The sequence below is a fragment of the Budorcas taxicolor genome, chromosome 10, assembly GCF_023091745.1.
Source record: "Budorcas taxicolor isolate Tak-1 chromosome 10, Takin1.1, whole genome shotgun sequence".
Lineage (NCBI taxonomy): Eukaryota > Metazoa > Chordata > Mammalia > Artiodactyla > Bovidae > Budorcas > Budorcas taxicolor.
The window spans coordinates 33,713,260-33,736,743 of NC_068919.1; the positions used below are offsets into that span (position 1 = coordinate 33,713,260).

A 23,484-nucleotide genomic window follows, 5' to 3' on the forward strand; every position below is an offset into this window, starting at 1 on the left:
CTGGAATTGTCAGATCTGTTTGATGAATCATTACCTATGACTTTCACGACAGGAATCTGATTTGACTAATCATCCAATAGAGGTTTTTATTTCTGTCTCCCAGCATGTGAAATCTGTCAGGTTTAGCAACTACTTAAGCAACAAACAAACAGCTGTCTTAAGAACATACTTGTCATCTTCTAGAGGTGTTTGCTGTGTACTGAGTAACTAGTAAACACTCCATCACCCACATGACCCTTGTCACACAACACTCCCACCCAAGAAAAGTGAAATTGCCAGTTGGATGAATGTTTACACACTTGTGGGTGTTGGGAATCCGGCCAGGTGTGAATGCTAAGGAGGGAAGTGAACCCTAGGGATTCCCCTGGCCGGTGACTGAGATCCTTATTTGGTGAAGCTACTACCTGCGCCCTGGGTCCCAGGGCCAGCCTGATAGTCTGGGATCACAGCAGGGGAAGTGCGGCTGCTGACGTCCCAGCCGAAGAGATGAATGGAATTCCAGGCAGCTGGAGTCATGCTGGCTTGGGACGGTGGCTTGGACACCAAACTTCCAATGACAGAAGCATTAAGCAAGCGGCAGCACTCACGGCAGTTGGTGCACCCACAGAAATGTAACCCACACCTCAGTTTCGGGAGCCTAAAAATGAAAAGAACGTTCAGGGAGGAGGGGGGAAGGAAATAAAATGATAGGAAGAAGGTAATTTATTGCTCCGTGAGTCTATTCTGTAAATAGTTCAAGACCCTGGAGCCAGATGGTGCTGCAAATCCTCCAACCAGGAGTCACGTTAAGCAGCACGAGTGGGCACAAAAAACTGTTTTTCAAGACACAATTTCCAATTTGGCTTTAGAAAAGTGGGTAAGAGTACGTTTCCTTAACATTCCTGACGAGAAAGAAGCTGTCCGCTCACGTCCCCTTGATCAGAATTCGCACATCGCCCCCAAGCGGCCAGCCGTGGAAGCGCCGCAGCAATTGGGAGATGGCACTTTCCCGGGGACTCGGGCGGCAAGCCCCTGCGGAAAGGCTGCCCCGACGCACGTGGGAAGCCGAGCCCGGTACCCGCACTGCTGGCCAGTGTGACACCCACTCACGTCCATCGGGGGACAGGCGGAGGACAAGCGCGGGGCGAGGGCAGGGGCGCGGCGCTAAGCGGGTTCCGTGGTCCCCACCCCACCTGGATGGATGGACGAGGGTCAACAAGTACCCAAGAGGGAACTCCTTCAACTACTGATTCCCTCTTGGTCCCATTTACCCCGTTGGGCTTATTTTTTTCTGTACAAATGGGTTCGCTCCCCAAGTGTCCACCCTTCAGCCGTCGCGCAGGCATTCAAGGGGACGAGTTTGCCTGAAAGCCCCTCTAAGGGTCTTGGGTTGGGTGGCTAGGGCCCTGTCGGCTCGGGATGCGCGCACAGGGTTTGGGCAGCTCGGCGCCAGAGCCGAAGTGCTGAGCCCGTGAGCGCCAAGGCCGCGCGGGCGGGCACCTATTTTTCTGAGAAGTTCCAGTGCTCCTAGGCGCCGACCCCCGCCGCCCCCCTTCCACCTTCTAGCTGGAAAGTTGTGCGCCAGGCAGCGGGGGGCGGAGAGAGGAACCCAGACTGGGCCCCCTCCCGCTTCCTGCCCCGCGGCCTCCCATTGGTCAGAGGAAACCCCAGGAATGTGAGCGCCCCTTTAAAAGCGCGCGGCTCCTCCGCTTCTCCAGCCACTGCACTCGGGCCGGCCGCTGAGAGCCCACCTTGGCGAGCTCTCCCAGCCGCAGCCTCCGAATCCACGGCCTCCACCCCGCGCCTCTCCAGTTCTCTATCCCGTCGCTGCGCCCTTGTTGCTGGCCCCGGCCGCTACATCCGCGTCCGCACAGGTAGGACTCCCGGGCGGCCGCCGAGGACGAGTGCTGCCCTGGCCAGCCACCTGGAGCTCCCAGGCTTCAGCGCCTCCGGAACCCCGGATCTAATACTTTCTGCCTTCCCCGTACTGTCGCTCCCAGCCTCTGGGGACTCTTGTGGAAGGGCGCCAGAGCCATCCTCTCCAGCCTTGGGGTTCACAGACTAACCCACCAGAACACCCCAAAATTTTCTTTTCCCCAAGTCCTATCAGTCCTCTAGAAAAGGGCTGTGCCTCCCTGCGCCCCTAAACTGCATCTCCTGGTCTAGTGTTTACCCTTAACTTCTCAAGGAAAAACCCCTCTCCAGTGGTTGGTGTTGCCCCCACCACCTCTTTAAAGCGGTAATCTCCCCTCAACTCTTTCTTCCTGATGCTCTCTCCAAAGTAAATACGGTTGCCCCTCCTTCCAGCAAATGTGGGCCCAAAAGGGGATCCCCAGGGGCCCCAGCCCCAAGGCCAGCCAGGTTTTGCCCACACTCCCTGCTTGGCAGCCTCTGACCCTGGGCTCTGTGCTCCTTGCTGCAGGCTCCTTGCTGGGCACAAATAGCTCCACCATGGGGCTGGCCTGGGGACTCGGTGTCCTGCTCCTGGTGCATGCCTGCGGCTCCAACCGCATTCCAGGTGAGTCTGTATAATACCTTGTGTGGGGGGGAGGGAAGAGGAGGAGGTCGGGTTACCCCAGGTGCACTTCCCTCCCTGTGTACTCCTCTCTCAGCTGCTTCTCCCCTGAGCCCTGACCAAACCTCAGGCTGCCGGTTTCCTCTGACTGCCCTTTATTTAGCTCTTCCAGTGGCTGTCAAGGGCTTTCATTCCAGCCCTCTGCCTCACCCCCTCCCCCAACCCAGGGCGCTCACCATGTGTCCTGCTCTTGTCTAACAGAGTCTGGGGGAGACAACAGTGTGTTTGACATCTTTGAACTCACCGGAGCTGCCCGCAAGGGCTCTGGGCGCCGACTGGTGAAGGGTCCTGACCCTTCTAGCCCAGCTTTCCGCATCGAGGATGCCAACCTGATCCCCCCTGTGCCTGACAAGAAGTTCCAAGACCTAGTGGATGCTGTGCGGGCGGAGAAAGGTTTCCTCCTCCTGGCCTCCCTGAGGCAAATGAAGAAGACCCGAGGTACCCTGCTGGCTGTGGAGCGGAAAGACCACTCTGGCCAGGTCTTCAGCGTGGTCTCCAATGGCAAAGCGGGCACCCTGGACCTGAGCCTGACCGTGCAGGGCAAGCAGCACGTGGTGTCGGTAGAGGAAGCACTCCTGGCGACTGGCCAGTGGAAGAGCATCACCCTGTTTGTGCAGGAGGACAGGGCCCAGCTATACATCGACTGTGAGAAGATGGAGAATGCGGAGCTGGATGTCCCCATCCAGAGCATCTTCACCAGGGACCTGGCCAGCATTGCCAGACTCCGCATTGCCAAAGGAGGCGTCAATGACAATTTCCAGGTGAGGCCGCTTTGATTCCTGATCCACGGGGTCAACTGCTAGGCAGCTTATGACCAGGAGAAGCAGGGGTTCCAGTATAGGAAATACTGCCTGTGCACTAAAGCAGTGGTTCTCACACAGTAGGGAGCATCAGAATCACCTGGAGAGCTTCCTAAAATGTATACCGCTGCATCCCACCCCTAGAGTTTTGGATTCAGTAGGTCTGGGATGGGACCTCATAATTTACATCTCTAAACAGTTCCAAGATGAGGTTGGTGCTGGTGTTCTAGGGATCCGACACTGAAAACCTCTAAAGGAAGCAAGAAATAGTTTCCCTGTAACTGCCTGTTCAAACCTTAAATACTCTTTATGCTCTTCTCAAGAAAATAATTTCAAATGCATTGCACCAATTATAATATTGCTTGAAGTGGATACTTTTTATGAGCAGGATAAATACCACTTGGCTATTTGCTTCCTCATGGGGATGTAACCGATCCCAAAGAAAAGATTAAAATAGTGGCTATTTGCTGCTATAGTGTCTTCCTTGCTTAAAGCTCTAGATCTTTGGGTCTGTGGCTTTGAAACGCCCACATTTAACTGACACTGGAGAGTGTCATTGTATCATCCGGTCTCAATATCAGATTCCATTTCCTGTATCCCCAAGTAGGCCGATAACTGAATTCTTTGTAAAAGACCGCAGACTTGGCAGAAGACACAATTAAGATTTTTGAAGCTATTTTGCAATTCCCGTGAATTTGGCAATTCACCAACAGTTATTTGGTGTGTTATTTTGACACGGTGATCTTGAAAGGGAGTTCTTTTCAAATTTTAGAACATCTGTTGTGTGCTCCTTCTAGCATAAACAGTCCCCCCTCCCACGGACCCCCCGGCCCCTACCAACACTCTACAAACAGTGTGTATCCTCTGCTCACAGGGGGTGCTGCAGAATGTAAGGTTTGTCTTTGGAACCACACCAGAAGACATCCTCAGGAACCAAGGCTGCTCCAGCTGTAAGTATCCCTCTGTTTTTAGGGCATATGGGAAAGTGAGGGCATTCCACCCAAAATAAGCTGAGAAACTTCAGCAATGGTGATTGTGCATAAATTACCCCAGGTAACATAGTTACCTTTATATAAAGGTGACCTCAAACAGTTTTCCACACTCAACAGTCCCCTCCTTTTGCATCCCTCACCCAAAATGAACTGTCTGTTACAGTTTGGATGCCTAGGGGCTGGCTGGTGGGAACGTCTACTTGAAGATATTCTCCTACTTTCCTCACTGTGTTCCTTTGTTCCTTAGCAGCTACCAGTGTCTTTCTCACCCTTGACAACAACGTGGTGAATGGGTCCAGCCCTGCCATCCGCACCGACTACATCGGCCACAAGACAAAGGACCTGCAAGCCATTTGTGGCATCTCATGTGACGAGCTGTCCAGCATGGTCCTGGAGCTCAGGGGTCTACGCACCATTGTGACCACGCTGCAGGACAGTATCCGCAAAGTGGTCAGTAGCCTCCACCCACCGCCTGTTAGCAGGAGCCCCTGCATGTGATGGTGATGATGCTGAGGGACTGAAAGTGAGGCTCGATGCTAATAACCTTTCTCCCCCTTTTAGACCGAAGAGAACAAAGAGCTGGCCAATGAGCTGAGGAGGCCCCCACTCTGCTACCACAATGGAGTCCAGTACAGGACTGGTGACGAGTGGACGGTGGACAGCTGCACTGAGTGTCGCTGCCAGGTAAGGCTCTCGACGGACTGAAACACGAATGGATGGCACATACTCTGAAGAAAGAGCCAGATGGCTGCGGAGGCTCTTTTCATGTTCCATGGCTGGATACCCAAGTGTTGTCTTTTTCTTAAGATGCAGTTATAACATCTATAAAATCATTTAAATGCTCAGAGTTTTTCAAAGTCTTAATTATACCCCAGGCTAAGAATAATATCTAAAAGAGTATATCTATTTAAATATCTCGGTAACTTACCTGCTTTAGTTCAAGAGCTAAGTGTTGAATATCAGGTAAGGAAAAGCAAGTTGGAACTCCACCCCCCCCACAACCTGATTCATATTTGGCTATGACATGGAGATTCTTTAATACAGTACTGATTGCTATTCAAATCACTTAGCCCAACATCGTTAGAACTATCCACTTACCTCAGATGGTACTGCCTGCAGTGTATGTGTCCTTCTGGCTCACCCCCTACCCAACGCCAGGGGCAGAGGGGTTTGGGGGTGTTGCTGGCTCATTGAGCAAAGTCAAGCTTAAATACAAATCATGGATTGCAGGATTTGGGAGCCACCTTTACTAAACTCCCATTTTTGTCCAATATTATATAAAGCCATATTTATATATGAGAAAGTAAGATGCTCATTGATCTTCTTTTCCCCATAAAGATGTAATTTAAAATTTTTAAAGTCCTGGCTGAGTTTCAGGAGTTTGATTTTAGATACAGAGTAACAGATCTGACTCATGATATTAGGTGGTTCCAACTGCATAAATTCATGTTGTTCTGTGCATGAAGAAGTGACTAAGTGGCAATTGAGAAGAATTCTAGAGGGATGGAGTGACAAGTAAGCAGCCCTTGAACTGTCTCTACAGTACTGGTGGCTGCCAAAAGACAGGCAGAGCTTCTATTAAAATCATTCCACTAGAGCATTTATAGCCCAGACAACATTTCAGCTTGTAATTGAAATGGTTCAGTATGTAAGCTTCTGCTTGCAATATGCTTAGTACCCATTTCTCCTTCACTGTTGCCCTGCAGAACTCAGTTACCATCTGCAAAAAAGTGTCCTGTCCCATCATGCCCTGCTCCAACGCCACAGTTCCCGATGGAGAATGCTGCCCACGGTGCTGGCGTAAGTTCCTAAGATTGTTGGCCATGCTTCAGTGACTGGACTGATTGTACATAATGCTGGAATACCAGTCCCATCTCTGTCACATGTTTTCATTCAGTTTCTTGCTACAGCATCTGGTTAGCTGATGGCTTGTCTGCTGTATACAGCCACAAAAATGCCATTATGACTAAACTTAATTACCCCCCTGGATTGTGGGGTAGACAATAACCTTAGTATAGTTTATTGAGTATGATTCTGTGCTTTGAGAAAAGATGAGATGAATTGGTAGCAGCAGTAGCTTTAAGTTAACTGGATTTAGAATCTGACCTTATGGCCTAGAGTCAGTAAAAATCTGCTCACTGGAGAAATTGATGGACTTAACTGGGCCTGAAAGTCCTACCCATTTTATCTACAGGCATAGGAGACCTAAGAAAAAATAGTAGTTTGAGTCTCAGGGCTCTGTAAGAAATTGTACTGTTTCATGGTACCCAGTCCCTGGGTTTTGCTGCCAGTATAATTAACCACTTTGCTGAGACACTGTAGTAAGTACAAGTCATAAAGATGATTTATCACAACTAAGATGCATAAAACAGGAAAGTAGCACTCCCCCTTCACATCCATGCCCCCCACACTCCCCGTTTCCTACACACACGGATCACAGCTCAAAAACCAGTTCCCTTCAGAGATGTCAGTGACATGGGAACTGTCATAATCATTTGTACATTGCTTTCTGTTCAGCATTCACTTCAGATGTGGGTTAAAGGGAACAAGCCTAGCTAGGGACTAGCAGCGTGCTGAATTTTGAGTCAGGGATTACTAGGAAAACTTCGAACTGATGGCAAGAGAAAACAAAGTTCTCTATCTCCTGTCAGATACAGGATGTGATTGTAGTCAGGGCGCCTGGGCAGATGGTAAACAAACACACTTCCCTCTTATGAAAATATGTGCAGAAAAGGCCCCAAATGCTAGGGTGAGAGGAGCAACCCGCTGACTGACCTCATGACTGATCCAGGGCCAGAGCCAACAGCGGCTCCGCTGCCTTCAGATTCATCTGCCAAACATGTGGGTCTCTGACTCTCGTGAAAGTCAGAAGTGATTCCTATAAGTTGCCTAAAACCCAAGTATTCTTGGAAGCCTGGGGCTGGAAATGCCTACCAAGACATCTTAAGTCAAAAAAGGGAAACTCATTTAAAATGCAGACTTGGAAGAAGCGGGCGAGGATGACTAGAAACATATGTGGGGGAAAGGTTCAGCTATACCGACCCAGGCAAAGCATGCAATTACCCCAAAGCTGTGCACAGAATGACCGCTTGGCCATTGGCCTAACAAATATATTGCTTTTCACTCTCTGGCATGGGAAGAAAGTCCAGAGCAGAGCAGCCCAAAGAATAGCTTGTTTTCATGATAACACACTAAATGCACCCGTTTGCTCAGCAGCCAGCGACTCTGCAGACGATGGCTGGTCCCCGTGGTCTGAGTGGACCTCTTGCTCTGTGACCTGTGGCAATGGAATCCAGCAGCGTGGCCGCTCCTGCGACAGCCTCAACAACAGATGCGAGGGCTCCTCTGTGCAGACGCGGACCTGCCACATCCAGGAGTGTGACAAGAGATGTAAGTGTTAGGCCACTTGGGGATGTGGAGACCTGACTTGTCCTTGTTGTCACCAACAGCAACTTCAGAGCACAGAGGTTGAGGGCACAGGTTCTAGGCTCTGATCTAATCCCAGTTCTCTGCCTTATCTGTGCCCCCTTGAGCACAGCTTATCCTCTCTGAGGCTCTCATCTGTAAATTGGGGGTAAAAATAGTTTAAAGATGTTTAGTTTGGCGAGTTTGAAGATTTGGTTTAGAGGATGCATTTAAAGTGTTAATGTAGAGCTTGGCTTGTGGGAAGCACCATATAACCATCAGGTTTGTCCTTTAGTTAAACAGGATGGAGGCTGGAGCCACTGGTCCCCATGGTCATCTTGTTCCGTAACATGTGGAGATGGTGTGATCACAAGGATCCGGCTCTGCAACTCCCCCAGCCCCCAGATGAATGGGAAGCCATGTGAGGGCAAAGCCCGGGAGACCAAAGCCTGCCAGAAAGACGCCTGCCCCAGTAAGTGCATGCATCACCTGGCATGATGCTGGCAGCTCCACCCCGCTAGCTGCCTGGCATCCGTGGGTCATGGATGGGGGAAGATTGCTTCCTAGAGAAACAAACAGAAGCACAGCCCTGCAGGGCACAGCAGCTTCTTCTAACGACAAATAGAACCATTTCAGACTCGCCCTCTTCCCAGACATCCTTACCATGTGTCAGGGTCATGGAGGTTTCTTGAACACACTCAGGAGAGTCTCCTGTGAAGGTAAAGTGTTTGGAAATTGGTCTTAGCTTTGGCCTGTGGTTCATTTTCTTACAGTCAATGGAGGCTGGGGCCCCTGGTCGCCATGGGACATCTGTTCCGTCACCTGTGGAGGAGGGGCACAGAAACGTAGCCGGCTCTGCAACAACCCCACGCCCCAGTTTGGAGGCAAGGACTGCGTTGGTGATGTAACAGAAACCCAGATCTGCAACAAGCAGGACTGTCCCATTGGTAAGCCACACAGCCCAGGCAGCCCAGGACAAAACCACCTAATGGCACACTCAGCTTTCATGGGGGTTCAGTTTCGATGGTCCTGAGTGGTTTGATTAAAATGCCAGATGGACAGCATAATCTCAAAAGTTAGTAGTTACACAGACCTTACAATATTACACCCCCATTTAAGTGACCAGAATGGCAGTAACAGCAGCTGAGACCCACGTTTGCCTGTCACTCCTATTTCAGATGGATGCCTGTCCAATCCCTGCTTTGCTGGTGTCCAGTGTACCAGCTACCCTGATGGCAGCTGGAAGTGTGGTGCTTGTCCCCCAGGCTATAGTGGAGACGGCGTCAAGTGCAAAGATGTTGATGAGGTGAGGAGCTGGGAGCTACCAGACCTAGGAAAGCATCTCATCTGCCTTGGTCATTTCTTGTGGCAGTGTTCTCTAAACATGAACAAACCTGTTTCTTCCACAGTGCAAAGAAGTTCCTGATGCCTGCTTCAACCACAATGGAGAGCACAGGTGTGAGAACACAGACCCCGGCTACAACTGCCTGCCCTGCCCACCACGCTTCACTGGCTCGCAGCCCTTCGGCCGGGGCGTGGAACATGCCACCGCCAACAGACAGGTAGGGCAGAGGGGACTAGTCGATGGGAGTGAGGGGGGGTGTCCTTGACTGAGCTAGCCATCAAAGCAGGGAATGTCCTCTCACACCCTTCAAGGAAAACGGGGGAGGGGGTGAGTGTCAATCTAGCTTTTAGAAACAGGACTAGAAAATGAATTGTTCATCCAGCAGAGAAAATTGGTTCTTCACATTTAACCATGCTGCTCTGGAGTGAGTTGTGAGTGGATGGACTTGTAAGTGCCAGGGTGATGTGCAAGTTCAAGGAAAACACACATCAAGCCATGTCAGCCTAACTTGGCATCAACATTCCCAGGGCAGGACGGGGAGGACTCATACTCTTCCCATGGATCTCTGTCCAGAGGCAATGGGGAGCTGGGGACCCTCCAAGGCTCTGCCTTAACGTCAGAATGTTGTACCCGCAGGTATGCAAGCCCCGAAACCCCTGCACGGACGGGACACATGACTGCAACAAGAACGCCAAGTGCAACTACCTGGGCCACTACAGCGACCCCATGTACCGCTGCGAGTGCAAGCCTGGCTACGCCGGCAACGGCATCATCTGCGGGGAGGACACAGACCTGGACGGCTGGCCCAACGAGGACCTGCTGTGCGTGGCCAATGCAACTTACCACTGCAGAAAGGTAGCCCCGCCCTCACCTGCCTCCAGAAACGCTTATCAAGGGGATGAGCTGAGGAACTGCTTAAACTTGGGGAATGGAACTGAAAGATCAAATCATCCGAAGGCAGAGGAACACTAATTCTTATTAAATCACTTGGTGCCAAGAACATGAATGGGGCAAGCCCTTTGGGCAGTTGTGTCCCACAGTCGATTATGTTGTCCAAAAAAAGTTCACTTCTCTACCAGATGCCAGCAGAGCATGACCTGTGTTCCCAGTATTTATTTACAGCATTTATACAAAGTATTTGTGTGTGTGTGTGTGTGTGTGTGTGTATGTGTATATATCCTCCAAGCAAACTTTTTTGTCTTCCCATTGAAAATACCTGCTGTCACAGAGTAGCATTCAGTTCTGTCTGCAGTGTTTTTTCCATGCACTCTCTAGTGCATGAGCTGAGCAAAATGCTTGCAAACTGCAGCTGCAACGTGTCTTCTCTTTCCAGGATAATTGCCCCAACCTTCCCAACTCAGGGCAGGAAGACTACGACAAGGATGGAATCGGCGATGCCTGTGATGATGACGATGACAATGATAAGATTCCAGATGACAGGGTAAAATTGTTTTCCATTCCTCTTTCAGCTTTTGTATTCAGCAACAGCCTGTAACCCTTAAGATTCAACAAAATTACTGATATCTAGTCATCAGAAATTATTCATTGTGATCCTGTAGTTTTCAGATATACATGTTGCCAAGAGAATTTTTAAATGAGGGTTTTGTTTTTCGTCACAGCCTGCCTTTCCCCTAGTTGGAGCAAAAAGTTACAATGTGTGAACAAATGACACTTTGCTCCCCATATTGGTTTCAAATGTCTTCTCTAGGTCACAGTAAGGTTATCTCTGCTTGCACTGAGAGTGGAGATGTTGAGTTTCTATTTACATCTCACTGACTCATAACCAACAGAAATTCATTTTTCATTCATTATGTCCTGGCTTTTAACTTTTGCAGTGGTCATTTTACAGGGGACTTAGTATATCCACCAAGTAGAAAATGATTGCTGCAGATTTTCAGTTTTATATATATTATGCATGTGATTTGAGGCTAGTTTCATGGACCAAGTTGTACAATGCTCCACTTCTTCTCTTGGCAGGACAACTGTCCATTCCATTACAACCCAGCCCAGTACGACTATGACAGAGATGACGTGGGAGACCGCTGTGACAACTGCCCCTACAACCACAACCCAGACCAGGCTGACACAGATAACAATGGGGAAGGAGACGCCTGCGCAGCTGACATTGATGGGGACGGTAAGGCGCTCCCTGATCCAGCCAGCCCGTGGGCAGCTGTGACGGCATTCAGCTCTCAGCCTTGAACAGCGCTGGCTGTTAGTGTGCAGTCTGATTGAAACAGCCGAGGCCGAAGATTCCAGCTCTTATCTGTCCCGTGTTCTCTGCAGGTATCCTCAATGAACGGGACAACTGCCAGTATGTCTACAATGTGGACCAGAAAGACACTGACATGGACGGGGTTGGTGATCAGTGTGACAACTGCCCCCTGGAACACAATCCAGACCAGGTAGGTAGATTCCTTTCAGAATCGTTCAGGAAACTGTTAGCATATCCCTTGCTAAGCCTCTTTAAAAAACAGAAGAGTTTAAGTTCAAACACTTTCATTACCATGGCTATCAGTGATCTCATAGCCAATTACAGCATTTTCATGTGAACAGTTTGCCTGACCTAAGCTCTTTGAAGAGTTCCACAGGTCTTTAGCATGACAGTCTTGTAACTTCAATCTTATCCTCTACAAGAAGCCCACATGATTTGCTCAGTGGAATCTACCATTGTTAAGATAAATCATACAATCAGAAATCTGTGACTGACAACTGTACAGGAATATTAATCATGTTTGAAACTAAGAGATGGAAGAAAATATCCCTAAGCAAGATACACAGCCATTTTCATGGCTCATGATATAATCTGACCGCAAGAAAACCAAACTAAAAATATTTCCCCAAACTGGAGAAATCCCTGTTTCTTTGTCATTCTTCAAGTGTTTTGGCATTGCAAACATAATTCTGTACCGGTGCTAGGGAGTGCTGCAAACAGACATAGCCAGAACAAGTTCCATGTCTGGAGGTGTTTCTCTTCTAGTGTAATCACTCATCATCATTTTCTCGATGTGAAACTTAAGGCTTTTTTTTTCCCTAAAAGCAATTATTCTGGAAATTTAGAAACCACCTTTTTATAAATGCAAATATTTTTAAAAGATTCAAGAAATGATAAATCCAGCTAATTTCTGGAGACATCCAGAAACTCTCCTAATATTTGCTCTTATGACTTTCTCTAAAACAAAAAGCACCAGGATGAATAGCTTTGGGGAAATAGGGGAAAGCATGAATGATTTGGGATAGCATTCTTGATCAAATGGCATTGAGGGTCATCTGTTTTGAATTTGAGTCTTACTGTAAATTAAACCTCAGTGCCATTTAACCTCCCTGGATAAGGTATTGGTTCTTCAGATAATAATAAAGTTTATAACAATTAATGAATCATGTAAAAATCTTAATAGCAAAGAGCATAAATACTGGCAAGCAAAATTGCAATTTGTATATAAATAATCTGTAAGCATTCTGTAAGAATTCTGTACTGAATACTTTAAAAAAGGTACTCTGAGAAATATGGTTTTGAAAAAAATTAGAATTTTGAGTTTACCTGAGCCAACACTGGACAATCCTTTAGATGGGTAAAACCAAATACCTAAAAGAGAAGAAAATGATTTATCCCACCATACGGTTACCCAGTAGGTATGAAAAGCAGTGCCATGTTGCCATGATTTAATGACCTGGAGTAGAAGTTGACGTGTCAACAATTTCCTAATTGAAAATTTGAATAGAACATAAATTGTACCCAGAGCATTCAATTCATCATTAAGATATAAGTAGTTAATATGGCATTCTATCCTTAGTGATGAAATGATGCTTTCTATTTAATTTTATTTAGAATGTTTTCTATTTTAAAAGAACTTTCAAATATCCCTTTAAAAACTGTCTAATACAAACAAGGATCAAGAATAAAACACACTTAAGACCAGTGAGGCTTCGCATCTATATTAACAAATCTGACCAGACACTGGAGCATCTCCGTAAGCTTTCTTTAGCATCAGTAATTCACGTTCCAGCTTACCCTCTGCCTCTTTCAGCTTGACTCTGACTCGGACCGCATTGGAGACACCTGTGACAACAATCAGGATATTGATGAAGACGGCCACCAGAACAACCTGGACAACTGTCCCTACGTGCCCAATGCCAACCAGGCCGACCACGACAAGGATGGCAAAGGCGACGCCTGCGACCACGATGATGACAACGATGGCATTCCTGATGACCGGGACAACTGCAGGCTGGTGCCCAATCCTGACCAGAAGGACTCTGATGGTGAGTCACTGGAGCCACTTTTAAAGCGAGTGACTGAAACCATGGCTGTCCAGATTGCAGGAAAAAAAAAAAAAAAGCTGAATACATTTGAGGATGAAAAGACTAAATGTTAACTTTGACAAGACAGTGAATTTTTGGCACCAGTAATGGTATTTTGGAATTTCACTGAACTCTTGCCTTTTTGCCTTTAGGTGATGGTCGAGGTGATGCTTGCAAAGATGATTTTGACCAGGACAAGGTGCCAGACATTGATGACATCTGTCCCGAAAATGTTGATATCAGTGAGACTGATTTCCGCCGATTCCAGATGATTCCTCTAGATCCCAAAGGGACATCCCAGAATGACCCTAACTGGGTTGTACGCCATCAGGGTAAAGAACTCGTCCAGACTGTCAACTGTGACCCCGGACTTGCTGTAGGTGAGTAAGAGAGTTCTTCAAACGAAAGGCCAGTGTGTACAGGGGAAAGAAGCCAGTGTAAAAGCAGGCAGTTGCACGTGTCCCCGTGAGTGCTAAAAAAGGCTGGGGATGTGACAGAGAACCTCCGGAAGGCTGCAGGTTTTAACCTGGGCGTGGCCTCCTCTTCCAGGTTATGATGAATTTAATGCTGTGGACTTCAGCGGGACCTTCTTCATCAACACCGAGAGGGATGACGACTATGCCGGCTTTGTGTTTGGCTACCAGTCCAGCAGCCGCTTCTATGTTGTGATGTGGAAGCAAGTCACTCAATCCTATTGGGACACCAACCCCACAAGGGCTCAGGGATACTCTGGACTTTCTGTGAAGGTTGTGAATTCCACCACGGGGCCTGGCGAGCACCTGCGGAATGCCCTGTGGCACACAGGAAACACCCCTGGCCAGGTGAGAACAACGCCCTGCAGGAGGGGAAGGGATGCTGTGTTTGGCCCAGCCTCCCACCAGGGAGTCTTAGACATCAAGTTCCCGGCATTACCAACTGTAGCATTAAGCTCTGCATTGTAAAAACCATCTGAGAGGGTAGCTCACTTGAGATCAAAAGGCTAAAGCTGTTTGTTTTAGCCTCTTCAAACAAACAAAAATGTCAGTGTCCCTTCTCTTTGCTGATATGCACATTCAAGGTTACATAACCAATAAAGCCCTTGGGAAAAAAATCCTACATTGCAGCCCTCTAATTTAGGTCAACTCAGTACCTTTTCAAGTACCATTCCATTTCATGGAATCTAACATAAATCTCATAATTAAGCTGTTTCAACCTTTGCTTTTGCTTTTCCTCCAGGTGCGCACACTGTGGCATGACCCTCGTCACATTGGCTGGAAAGATTTCACTGCCTACAGATGGCGTCTGAGCCACAGGCCAAAGACAGGTTTCATCAGGTAAGATTGCCCTGATTAAATATCCCTTAAGTCATACTGACAGGCAGGGAGGAGAGGACCAAAAGTAAGGGTGGCACTAATGTGATGTCCTTCTTTCCCACAGAGTGGTGATGTATGAAGGGAAGAAAATCATGGCTGACTCAGGACCCATCTATGACAAAACCTATGCTGGTGGTAGGCTAGGCTTGTTCGTCTTCTCTCAAGAAATGGTGTTCTTCTCCGACCTGAAATATGAATGCAGAGGTAGGAGCAAAATGACAGTGAATATATAGGTGAAATCCCTAGTTCCGACCAGTACCAAGAATGTCAGTCATGCAAGAGGCTGATTTAAAGGCTATGTAAGACACAGGGTTATTTCTATCTTGCTGTTGAAGACACAATGATAAAAATGAAATAATGAAAGCCTTAGAAAGCAGAGCATAAGTTCTGGAAGGTTATGCTATATCAAACACCTAGCAACAGTGTTCAAACACATTAATGGGTAATTTTATAAACTACCAATCTTAAAATATACTTTTGCCATTATAAAAGGAGAGCTGTGCCAAGGTTGTTAATGTATTAGTGGATATTAAGATGACAGTGCCTCAGTGAATTAGTTTATGTATTTATGTGTTTATATATTTATTTCACAGATTCCTAATCATCAAACTGTTGATCAAAAGACTGATCATAACCAATGCTGGTATTGCACCTTCTGGAACCATGGGCTTGAGAAAACCCCCAGGATCGCTCCTCGCTGCCTGCCTTTGCTCTCTGCTTGCATGAGTGTGGACTCCTAGAACATGTGACTTGCCTCAAGAAAATGCAATTTTCCAAATCAGACCCTGCATTCAGCCTCTGACTGAGAAGAATCTTCCAAGGAGACAAACAATGACTTTGGTTGGCTTTTGCGAAAGCAAAAGCATCCACATGCTTTGGTTGGAAGGTGCCTGTCCCACTCTGCTTTTGTCAGAGCAGAATGCGACTGTGAGGCCAGCTCTGAGCAGTGGACTCCAAAGTGTTTTCAGGCATGTGAGAGAAGGAAGGACTCACTAGAATTAACAAACAAAACCAGCCCTGACCTACTCCCTCTGGAATGGGGGGGGGGGGGGGGGGGCGGGGGCCAAAGCCCAAAGGGGAGGATGCATACCCAAGAGACGATTGTATGAAGAAAATATGGAGGAACTGTTACATTTTTGGTACTAAATCATTTTCAGGGGATTGAAAGACTATTGCTGGATTTCATGATGCTGACCAGTGTTAGCTGATTAACCCACATAAATAGGCACTTAAATAGGAGCAGGGGAGGAAGGAAAAGACTGGCTTCTGGACTTCCTCCCAGATTTCCACCCCTTAACACATCACCTGTAGTGACCAGAATAGGGAGTCGGAGTTAAACCATCACAAGCCAGTGCTGGCTGCCGCAGCTTGGTTCTATTGAAATTGTCAGTTGTATTCCAGATGTAGCTTCTGCAGATGTAGCAGGAAAATAAGAAAACCCACCATCTCAGTGAGCACCAGGCTGTCTCCCAAGGGATGGCAGCCCGTGCTTGTATTTTTATGGTTAGAAAGGCACAAAATTATCAACTAAGACATTCCTTTTCTTCTTTTTTCCTGAATATCATGGAGTTTTCCAGTTGTCTCTTTCTTTTGGACTGTAGTTTTTGGTGTTTTAAACAAACACTTTACAATGCAAACTATTTATTTTTTACTTATTCTGGGGGATCTGTCTGAAAGACTATTCATGGAACAGGAAGAAGCGTAAGGACTATCCATATCATCTTTGCTACAAGTCATTATGACTGTAAGATTGTAAATACAGATTATTTATTAACTCTGTTCTACCTGGAATCTAGGTTTCATATGGAAAGCGTCTGAGAGCAGGTAGTTGAGATTGATCAGCAGATCTTTCACAGGAATGGCACAAGGAAACCAGCATAGCAAGCTGCTCTTAACTTTGTGCTTAGACTGAATGATTTGGAATTCCTTTTTCCTTTTTTTTTCCCAAGTGGAATTACTTGGTTGTCCATTTGCAAGTGTTCTTAGTTTGCAAAGAAAGCCAAGAGGCCATTAATACTGTCTTATCCCATCCCTTGTGCCTATTTCCAGGGAGATGAAAAGCATCTACATTTCTTATTTTTGCCTTTTTCCAAAAGAAAAAAATGACAAAGGTGAAACTTGTATACAAATATTACCTCATTTGTTGTGTGACTGAGTAAAGAATTTTGGGATCAAACAGAAAGAGTTTAAGTGTCTAACAAACTTAAAGCTACTGTAGTACCTAAAAAAAAAAATCAATGTTGTACATAGTATAAAAATTCTTTGCAGAAAAGTATTCCCAGTAAGGAAATAGCATTGAAATGTTAAATACGTTTTCTGAAAGTTGTTTTTTTCTATCATCTTGTATACCATTGCTTTATTTTTATAAATTATTTTCTCATTGCCTTTGGAATAGATATCTCAGATTGTGTAGATATGCTATTTAAATAATTTATCAGGAAATACTGCCTGTAGAGTTAGTATTTCTATTTTTATAAAATGTTTGCACACTGAATTGAACAATTGTTCGTTTTCTGTTTTGTTGATTTGTTTTTTGCTTGTTACCCTCCTCCCTGTTTTTACTATTTGCCAATACTTTTCTAGGAATGTGCTTTTTTGTACACATTTTTATCCATTTTACATTCTAAAGCAGTGTAAGTTGTATATTACTGTTTCTTATGTACAAGGAACAACAATAAATCATATGGAAATTTATATTTATACTTACTGTATCCATGTTTATTTGTTTTCTGGCCTTATGAGGTATGGGTAAACTGTATCCTTAAACAATAGAGCATACACAAAAAGAAATCACAGTAATAGTAACGTTCACAGTTCCTATACAATTTAGGAAGACTGAATTGCTTAGATGACATTTTTGCTGGATTTGTGGAATAAAAGAACAAAACAAATTAGCCTGTCATACTAAAAACAAGCAATGAGAAATGACCACCCCCACAAGATGTGGGACTCAAAAGGATATAAGTTTATATTTTACTAATGTCACTAAATGCCATTTATTGAATCCTTTTCAAAGCCCAGTTCTGTTCCTGAAAACAAAAAGGAAAACAGGAGTGAAGCACATACTCACAGCTACATCTTCTGAGCCATGAATGAGGACACCAGGCTGTGAAGAAACTTTAGAAACAGTGAAGGACGAACTGTCCTTGAAAAGCTGGGTCAAATGCTATAGATACCACATTTTGGAGAGTGACTATGCCTTTGGTCAGAAAGATGACTTAAGAGGGGAGAATTGGGAATAAATCCTAATAAATCGTAATATATATGTATGTACATATTAGGAATAAACATATATATACACACACACATATATATATACACACAACATATATATATGTACACAGACACATATAAAATATCAATAAGCAGAACCTGAGCTTCAGGTGCGCTAACCATGAATGTAGAATACCGTCCAATTTTTAGTTGTAAAAAGAATTTTTAAAAATTTTAGAATAAAAATTTTTATGAATAAAGATCTCACTTTGATGTCCATTAAACAAAAAGGACAGGCTGAGTGAGACAGAATGTTTTTTCCCCTTATTGACTTTTCTCTCTCATTCTAGAAACATATATAAGTATAAATTGCATAGTCATATATAATTATAAAATGCCAAATCACTTTATGGAATCTAGGTGAAGAATCAGGAACTGGAAGGTGTCGGTTATAAACTCTGGAAAACTGATTTGAAAGAAATATTCCTCGAAACATGACATCATTCATTCTCAGAGCAGCTCAGCACATGAAGTCTTGGGAGAGAATTCTAATTCACTTTTAAGTAACAGAACAAAAGTAACTGATAGTATCAGGATGGGACAGAAGAAACTGGGACCTGGAGCTTTCTTACCAGGAATGCTCCATACGCACTCCAAGACTGACCTTCGAATCAGGTTGTACTGAAATAAAGGACTTGTTAAAAATTAAAACTACGCCATCAGGGTGATAGCTCTCTCCTTCTATAGGAGTTTATTGTCATGCATTTCAGAGTTGGATTGAAGGGCAATAAACTCTAGGTCCTATGCGAATTTACAATAAAGCTGGTGCCAGTAGTTTTCTTGAGGAGTCATAAGTAAAAAAACCCTCAAATTTTAAGATCCCAAATTTATTCCCAAAATAAGTTAGCTCTTGCTCTTTCATACTTTTTCTCTACCTTTTCTGGGGGCAAACACTCAGGTCTAGAGGGAAACTTAAAAACACTGCTTTTTAAAGAACATTTTCTTTCTTATCAAGGTAATCTTTCATTTAATTTGGAGCCTTCATATTGAGTATATTATACAAATTCAGCTTGCCAGTTCTTTGTTAGAGGTAGGTACCTTCAGTTTACATGTTATGGAAGGGTCTCATTCCTTTCAAGGGTAAAATTAATTACTTAATCATTCTGCTTTCCTACCCTCTGTTAAACTTTTGTAACATAAAGGTCCACTATGCCCCAAATGCCATTTGGAGAAATATACTATAAAGCCATAAACTATCTCCTCGCCATCTATCTCCCTCTCCTCTTCTCTCCCTCCCCCTCCCTCTCTCTTTCTCTCTCACACACACACACATACATAGCAATCAAACACCAGAAGCACATGGGTTTGGAAAAGACATAAAAGGTTCTCATAAATTCAGGTTACTGACTTGTAACTAACAAACCCTCCCTCTTTAAATAGTAATACAGCTTTTTAAAAACCAGCTGATCTTTATTTGCTGAATTCTAAAAGGGAAACTCTGAAAGAAGATAATAAACTAAATGTCATATATGAAATAATTCAGTCAAACTTCTGCTTATGAAAAGTACCACTACTAATAAGATAGTAAGGATAGCCTAACATTGTTTTGTTGGGAAAATTCATTTCTCTTCACAGCAAGCTATACTTACTTAACAGGCATAGAGAGAAGGAAAGAAGGGAAATCAGGGCAAAACTACAAGTCATGGTCAACAAACCTGTGTAAACCCCAGTAATGTAGTAATGTGTAATATTAAATACAAAACAATCATAAAACTTCAATTAGTTTTACCATAGCACACATACATAAAATGTTGGTTTCTATAATGCAATAAAAAACAATCTTCCTGGGAATTTCAATGAGGAAAAACCAGTGAGCAATTTACCACAACAAGTTTCAAAAAATATCAAAAAAATATGATCCAGAAAGAGAGAATCTAAACATTAAAATCATCATTTGAGGAATGGCCTCTATAATGCATTCACTGAATTAAAAATTTGGAAAAAATGTGGTTTAACTTAATTTACCAACTCTCTTAAAAGCACAACCCAGCAAGTCACTGCTTAAGATTCTTTACATTCTTCTGTCACATCTTCAGTCTCCTGTTCATCTGCACATTAAAAAGAATAACCAAATTTGTCAGATATCTGTGCATAATTAAGAAAAATTATCAGCCTATGTTTTTTAAACATTAAATCCTTTTACACATAAGATAAGCTACATTCTTATTTAATATTTATCATACAATCACTCTGCAACAAATATTAAATTTATTTCAATATTTATTGAATATTAAAATCAATATTCAAAATATCCAAAATCACTGCAGACAGTGACTGCAGTCATGAAATTAAAAGACACTTGCCCATTGAAAGAAAAGCTATGACCAACCTAGACAGCATATTAAAAAGCAGAGACATTACTTTGCCAACAAAGGTCCATCTAGTCAAAGCTATAGTTTTTCCAGTAGTCATGTGTGAATGTGAGAGCTGGACCATAAAGAAGGCTGAGTGCCAATGAATTGATGCTTTTGAACTGTGGTGCTGGAGAAGACTCTTGAGTGTCCCTTGACAGCAAGGAGATCAAATCAGTCAATCCTAAAGGAGATCAGCCCTGACTATTCATTGGAAGGACTGATGCTGAAGCTGAAGCTCTTTGGCCACCTGGTGCGAAGAGCTAACTCACTGGAAAAGACCCTGATGTTAGGAAAGATTGAAGGCAGGAGAAGGGAACAACAGAGGACGAGATGGTTGGATGGCATCACTGACTCGAAGAACATGATGGACCAGGAAGCCTGGTGTGCTGCAGTCCATGGGGTCGCAAAGAGTCAGACATGATTGAGCGACTGAACTGAACTGCACTGTCACCACAAGCTGTACATAAAATTTACAAGAAAAAGTGAAACATAAGGGGCTTGCCTTCATTGAGCTTACAGCTATGGGATAGTTTTTTGGGTTTTGAACAAAAATGGTTATGAATTTGGAGACATAAATCAAAATCATTATTATCATTATTATTTGCTTTGTACTAAGCTGAGTGAAACAAAAAGTAAATGTGACAGTTAGATAAGAACTGATCGCCTTTCATTTCTTCAATGTTAGAAGCAAATGGTGACACTAACCGAAGTGGAATGTAAATATTCTTCCAATCTTAGCAAGAAGCCTTTCATATAAGGCAGAATTGACAATAGCACCAAATAAAAGAGAATCAGGAGAAACTGGGACCCTCAAACACTGCAGGTGGGACTGTAAATGAGGCAGCTGACTTGGGGAACATCTGACAGTTTCTCGAAAGGTTACCATAGACCCAGCCATCCTCCTCCTGGGCATATCCCCTAGAGAAATGAAAACATGTGGGAGCTCAATCCCTCAGTCACGTCTGACTCTTTGTGACCCCATGGACTATAACCCGCCAGGTTCCTCTGTCCATGGGATTTTTCAAGCAAGAATACTAGAGTGGGTTGCCATTTCCTCCTCCAGGGGATCTTCCTGACCCAGGGATTGAACCTACAACCTCCTGCATCTCCTGCACTGCAGGCAGACTGTTTTTTTTTTTTAACTGATGGCTGAGCCATCACAGAAGCCCCAAATGGAAATATATATCTACCCAAAAACCTGCACACCAAGATTAATAGCAGAATTACAAATAACAGCCAAAAAGTAGAAACAACTCAAATGTCCATCAGCTAATGAATGGATAAGGAAAATGTGGTAAATTCACACAAAAGAATATTATTCAATAATAAAAGAGTAAAGTACTGATACAAGCCACAACATGAATGAATCCTGAAAACATTATAATAAGTAAGGGGTCAGACACAAAAGACCATATATTATATGATCCCATTTATATCAAGTGTCCAGACTAGGCAAATCCATAGAGTCATAAAGTAGGTTAGTGATCACCTAGGGCTGGGGGTTGGGGTAAACGGGCAGTGACTGTGAGTGGGTACAGTATTTTTCTCTAGGATAAGGAAAATATTGTAAAATTGATAGTGGTGATGAATGCAAAATTCTGTGAACATTCTAAAACCCACTGAATTGTATGGTATTGTTGAAAGGTTACCCCAGAAAGGTTATATCCACATGCTAATCCCTGATGCTAAAGCTGAAACTCCAGTACTTTGGCCACCTCATGGGAAGAGTTGACTCACTGGAAAAGACTCTGATGCTGGGAGGGATTGGGGGCAGGAGGAGAAGGGGACAACAGAGGATGAAATGGCTGGATGGCATCACCAACTCGATGGACGTGAGTCTGAGTGAACTCCAGGAGTTGGTGATGGACAGGGAGGCCTGGCATGCTGTGATTCATGGGGTCGCAAAGAGTCGGACATGACTGAGCGACTGAACTGAACTGAACTGAACTGAATCCCTGATACCTATGGAAGTCATCTCACTTGGGAAAAGCATCTTAGAGATATAATTAAGGATCCTGAGACAAGAGCATCCTGGATTATACAGGTGGGACCTACATTAATGAACAAATGTCCTTATAAGAGACAAGCAGAGGGAGATTTGAGACACGTGCAGAGAGAGAATGTGAAGACAGAGTCAGAGACTGGATGATATGGCCACAAAGCAAAGGAGCCAAAGAATGTCAACAGCCGGAGAAAGTGGAAGAAGCAAGGAAGCATCCTTCCATAGAGCCTCTAGGCAGAGTATGGCCTTGCTGACATCTTGACTGCAGACTTCGGCCTCCAGAACTATGAGACGATAAATTTTTGTTGTGATCATGTGTTGTGGCAACTGTAGGAAACTAACACAGGTGTTTAGACTAGATGTTGATAAAGCGGTTACTCTCAAAATCAATCTAATATTTAACAACAAATGATTTGGAGTTTCAGAGTACAATGGAAAATGTAGTGGCATTGTCAATGCATGGAGAAGAAATATTAGCATGGAGAGGAAGGTGGGATGTATGAGAAGTGCACCTCAGTATCTCACATGTGAAATGAGGAATGATAAGACCTCGGCACCACATCTTCATAAGTGCTAGTCCTTCTATCTGGAGTGCGCTCCTTCTCACCCACCCAGTAAGTGACCACTCATCCTCAGAAGCTCAATTCAAATGCCACCTCCCTATCTCTCCAATCGTTCGTCATTCCCTCTAGTGTTGACAAATACTTTGTCCAGAAGTTCTTATACTTGGCCCCATATGCTGAGATTGTCTGCTTAAGTGCCTGCCTTCGTCAATATCCTATGAAACAATTCAGAGCAGTGATCATGCCTTACTCACCTGATAACCTAGGAAGAGCATCCTTAATGAATGAACACAATGGAACCCTGGAGCAGTGGTTTTTAGTCATAACTAAACAACAGACTCACCCAGACCCCATTCTCAGAAACTGGCTTTAAAAAACACAGATGCCCAGAGCCAACCCCTAGAAATTGATTTAATTCTGGAATAGAAACAAGGTATTAACCTGTTATTAAATATCACCTGATGATTCTAATGTGCAGAGATAAGAAGCGTTGTCTAAGGGATGGACTCAGTATAGCTTTACATGCCAGGCAGACCTGAGGC

The 23,484-nt window shown here is 44.5% G+C and overlaps 2 protein-coding genes across 5 annotated transcripts in view; one reads left to right on the top strand and one right to left on the bottom strand.

The window, feature by feature from the left end:
* The first annotated feature begins 1,722 nt into the window (after positions 1-1,722).
* On the top strand, positions 1,723-15,770 carry THBS1 (thrombospondin 1). 4 transcript variants are annotated; one of them, XM_052647173.1, is made up of 22 exons: positions 1,723-1,853; positions 2,402-2,497; positions 2,756-3,315; positions 4,229-4,304; positions 4,594-4,796; positions 4,908-5,030; positions 6,053-6,146; positions 7,560-7,736; positions 8,047-8,223; positions 8,525-8,698; positions 8,930-9,057; positions 9,161-9,313; positions 9,733-9,951; positions 10,430-10,537; positions 11,074-11,233; positions 11,383-11,501; positions 13,125-13,359; positions 13,551-13,778; positions 13,948-14,219; positions 14,614-14,711; positions 14,815-14,954; positions 15,344-15,770. In XM_052647173.1, exons 2-22 carry the CDS (start codon positions 2,431-2,433, stop codon positions 15,349-15,351), a joined length of 3,519 nt encoding a protein of 1,172 aa, XP_052503133.1. In that variant the 5' UTR covers positions 1,723-1,853; positions 2,402-2,430; the 3' UTR covers positions 15,352-15,770. The 4 variants fall into 4 exon arrangements, with proteins under 4 accessions (XP_052503133.1, XP_052503134.1, XP_052503135.1 ...); XM_052647174.1 differs by having other exon boundaries at positions 7,563-7,736; XM_052647175.1 differs by having other exon boundaries at positions 4,597-4,796.
* Positions 15,771-17,735: 1,965 nt separating this feature from the next.
* Positions 17,736-23,484, bottom strand: part of FSIP1 (fibrous sheath interacting protein 1) — a 198,775-nt gene continuing 193,026 nt past the window's right edge. The window contains exon 11 of the mRNA XM_052647356.1: positions 17,736-17,779. Within this exon, the coding sequence (XP_052503316.1) occupies positions 17,736-17,779 (44 nt within the window). The remainder of the gene's footprint in view (positions 17,780-23,484) is intronic.